The 2,337-nt window shown below is 62.0% G+C and overlaps 1 protein-coding gene across 1 annotated transcript in view; it reads right to left on the minus strand.

The window, feature by feature from the left end:
• Window positions 1-2,337, minus strand: part of AXIN1 (axin 1) — a 19,978-nt gene that overhangs the window by 3,304 nt on the left and 14,337 nt on the right. Inside the window, exons 3-4 of the mRNA XM_007957448.1 lie at window positions 1,803-1,899; window positions 110-247 (exon numbers count right to left, since the gene is read on the minus strand). Coding sequence (XP_007955639.1) covers window positions 110-247; window positions 1,803-1,899 — 235 coding nt within the window. The remainder of the gene's footprint in view (window positions 1-109; window positions 248-1,802; window positions 1,900-2,337) is intronic.

A 2,337-nucleotide genomic window follows, 5' to 3' on the forward strand; every position in this document is an offset into this window, starting at 1 on the left:
CAGACACCCACTCTCCCCACAGACACCCACTCTCCCACAGACACCCACTCTCCCACAGACTCCCTCACTCCTCACAGACACCCACTCTCCCGCAGACTCCCTCACTCACCATCCGCACCCGCCGCAGCCGCTCCTCCAGCTGTTCCTCAGCCTCTCGCGTGCGCTGCACAGCCTCCAGGCGGTGGATGAGCTCCGCGGCGAACTTGTGTGGCTCCACACGGACCTCCTTTGGCATCCGGTAAGTGCGCTGGGGGCACACGCCGGTCAGCAGGGCTGCCCACCTGCCCCACTTGTCCACCCCATGCCCACCCTCCCATGGGGGGATGCACATGCTTGGTGGTCATCAGATGCCTTGTTGGTGGAGGGAATAGCCCCTGGAATACAGTTTCACTTTGAGGTGACTGCTGGCTTCTCCCCTTGAACAGCTCCCCATTTTTTTATCATGGGAACCCTCTCTTGTCAGCACCTCGTGAACAAGGCTGGCCTGGGATGGTCCCAGGGCAGGACACTTGACCTCCAGGAGCTGAGCCCAGAGGCCACTGGGGCTGCATGGCTGGATGGTGCCCTGGTCACACCACCTAGAGGTTCCCTGGACAGGGACCTGGGCAGGGCCTGCAGCCTGATGGACAGTCCCTGGGATCAGGACACAACATGGAGACCAGGGGCCCAGGCCCCCTCGTGGGGACACACCCAACACAGGGCAGGTTGTGCTCATGCAGGCCCCTGCACACTAGGTATTGGCCCCCCATAACGTGCGGCCGGACCATGACTGGACTGAGGCATCCCTTTTGGGGATGACCTCCCAATCTGGGAGACAGGAACAATATGGAGAAGGATGTGACTTTCAGTTCTGAACGGCTGGAAGCCTGACACGCGCGGTGGTGTGCGGGGCAGCTGCTGTCTGGGGCAGCTTCATCTTGAAATCACTTCACTTCAAAACATTTGCAAGAATGCACACAGTGCTCTGTCCACCCTTCACCCAGACTCCTCACTCTGCACCCACACTGTGTGCCATTAGGGTCTTACATGTGCACCCCCGTGTAAGCGCACACACGTGTTCACACATGCACAGCTGAGCAAGCCCCAATGGTAAACGGGTAGCTGCCTCTGAAGTTAGGGTGCTGGCACAGGCGCTCAGTGGCCCTGACGCAGAACCCCAACAAGTGTGTGCACAGCCCCAGAGTCCCCAACACTCGCACTGCAAGCAGCTTCCAAGCTGCCCGTGGACACGTGGGGCTCCTGACCCGACAGCCATTCCTGTTCATGGCACATCAGATCAGAGAGCCGTCACCAAGGCCTGTCTGCAGAAGGCGGCCCCGCTTCCGTCCTTACCCAAGTGGGTCTACTGCACACCCATGTGGTAACTCCCCGCTTCGGTCACAGAGACTGACCCCCCAACTTCACCCTAAATGAAGCTACATTCACAAGGGCAGCAGTGCAGGGAGCACAGGGCACCCCAGGTGTCTCAGCAGCACCTCACTGTACAGCCAGCATGTGGTGACAGGCTGGCCACTGTGCCAGGGACCAAGTGCAGCCTCCTCACCTCGAGGAAGACGAGGGGGAGATGCCCGGGGTGGAGGGCTCAGAGAGCAAGTCCCCTTATCATGCAGCAAGGACAACCTTCCCAGAGGGGACTATGTCAGCCAGGCCCCAAACTTCACCTGGAACACAAGGCCCAGCATCCCTGACGCTGGACACTTATGCCGGAGCAAGCACGTTCCAGGAAGCCTGGGGACACCTTCCCCAGTCGTCCAGGGACAGGCAGGGCGACGAGGGGGCGCGTGTGCAGTGGGGCTACTTACGGGGATGTGAGGCAGAGGCACCCGCCCGTTCACCTGCATGCTCTCCTGCACCTCCCGCCGGTGCTGCTTGCGGATCCTGTACGGGGGGACGCCGTCCCTGTCCAAGAGAGGGCAATGCAACTAAGACTGGACAACAAGCCCGCGCAACGCCAGCCAGCTCCGAGCCCTGACACGCACACGCAGACCAGCTGGGAAGAGCGCCTCCTGGCTGACACCAGACACGTGTACACACGCACACACGCACGTGCACCCTCACGTGTGCACACACGCACGCGCGGCAGGGCCACCGCTCCTCCAGCTGGCACACAGCGAGCATTTCCCTGCCACCAGACACGCGTGCACACGCACACCCTCACCTGTGCACACACGCACGCGTGGCACGGCCCCCGCTCCTCCAGCTGGCACACAGCATTTCCCTGCCACCAGACACGTGTGCACACGCACACACGCACGTGCACCCTCACGTGTGCACACACGCACGCGCGGCAGGGCCCCCGCTCCTCCAGCTGGCACACAGCGAGCATTTCCCTGCCAC

This window comes from Orycteropus afer, unplaced genomic scaffold (genome assembly GCF_000298275.1).
Source record: "Orycteropus afer afer isolate SDZICR_OR568_19922 unplaced genomic scaffold, OryAfe1.0 scaffold00751, whole genome shotgun sequence".
Lineage (NCBI taxonomy): Eukaryota > Metazoa > Chordata > Mammalia > Tubulidentata > Orycteropodidae > Orycteropus > Orycteropus afer.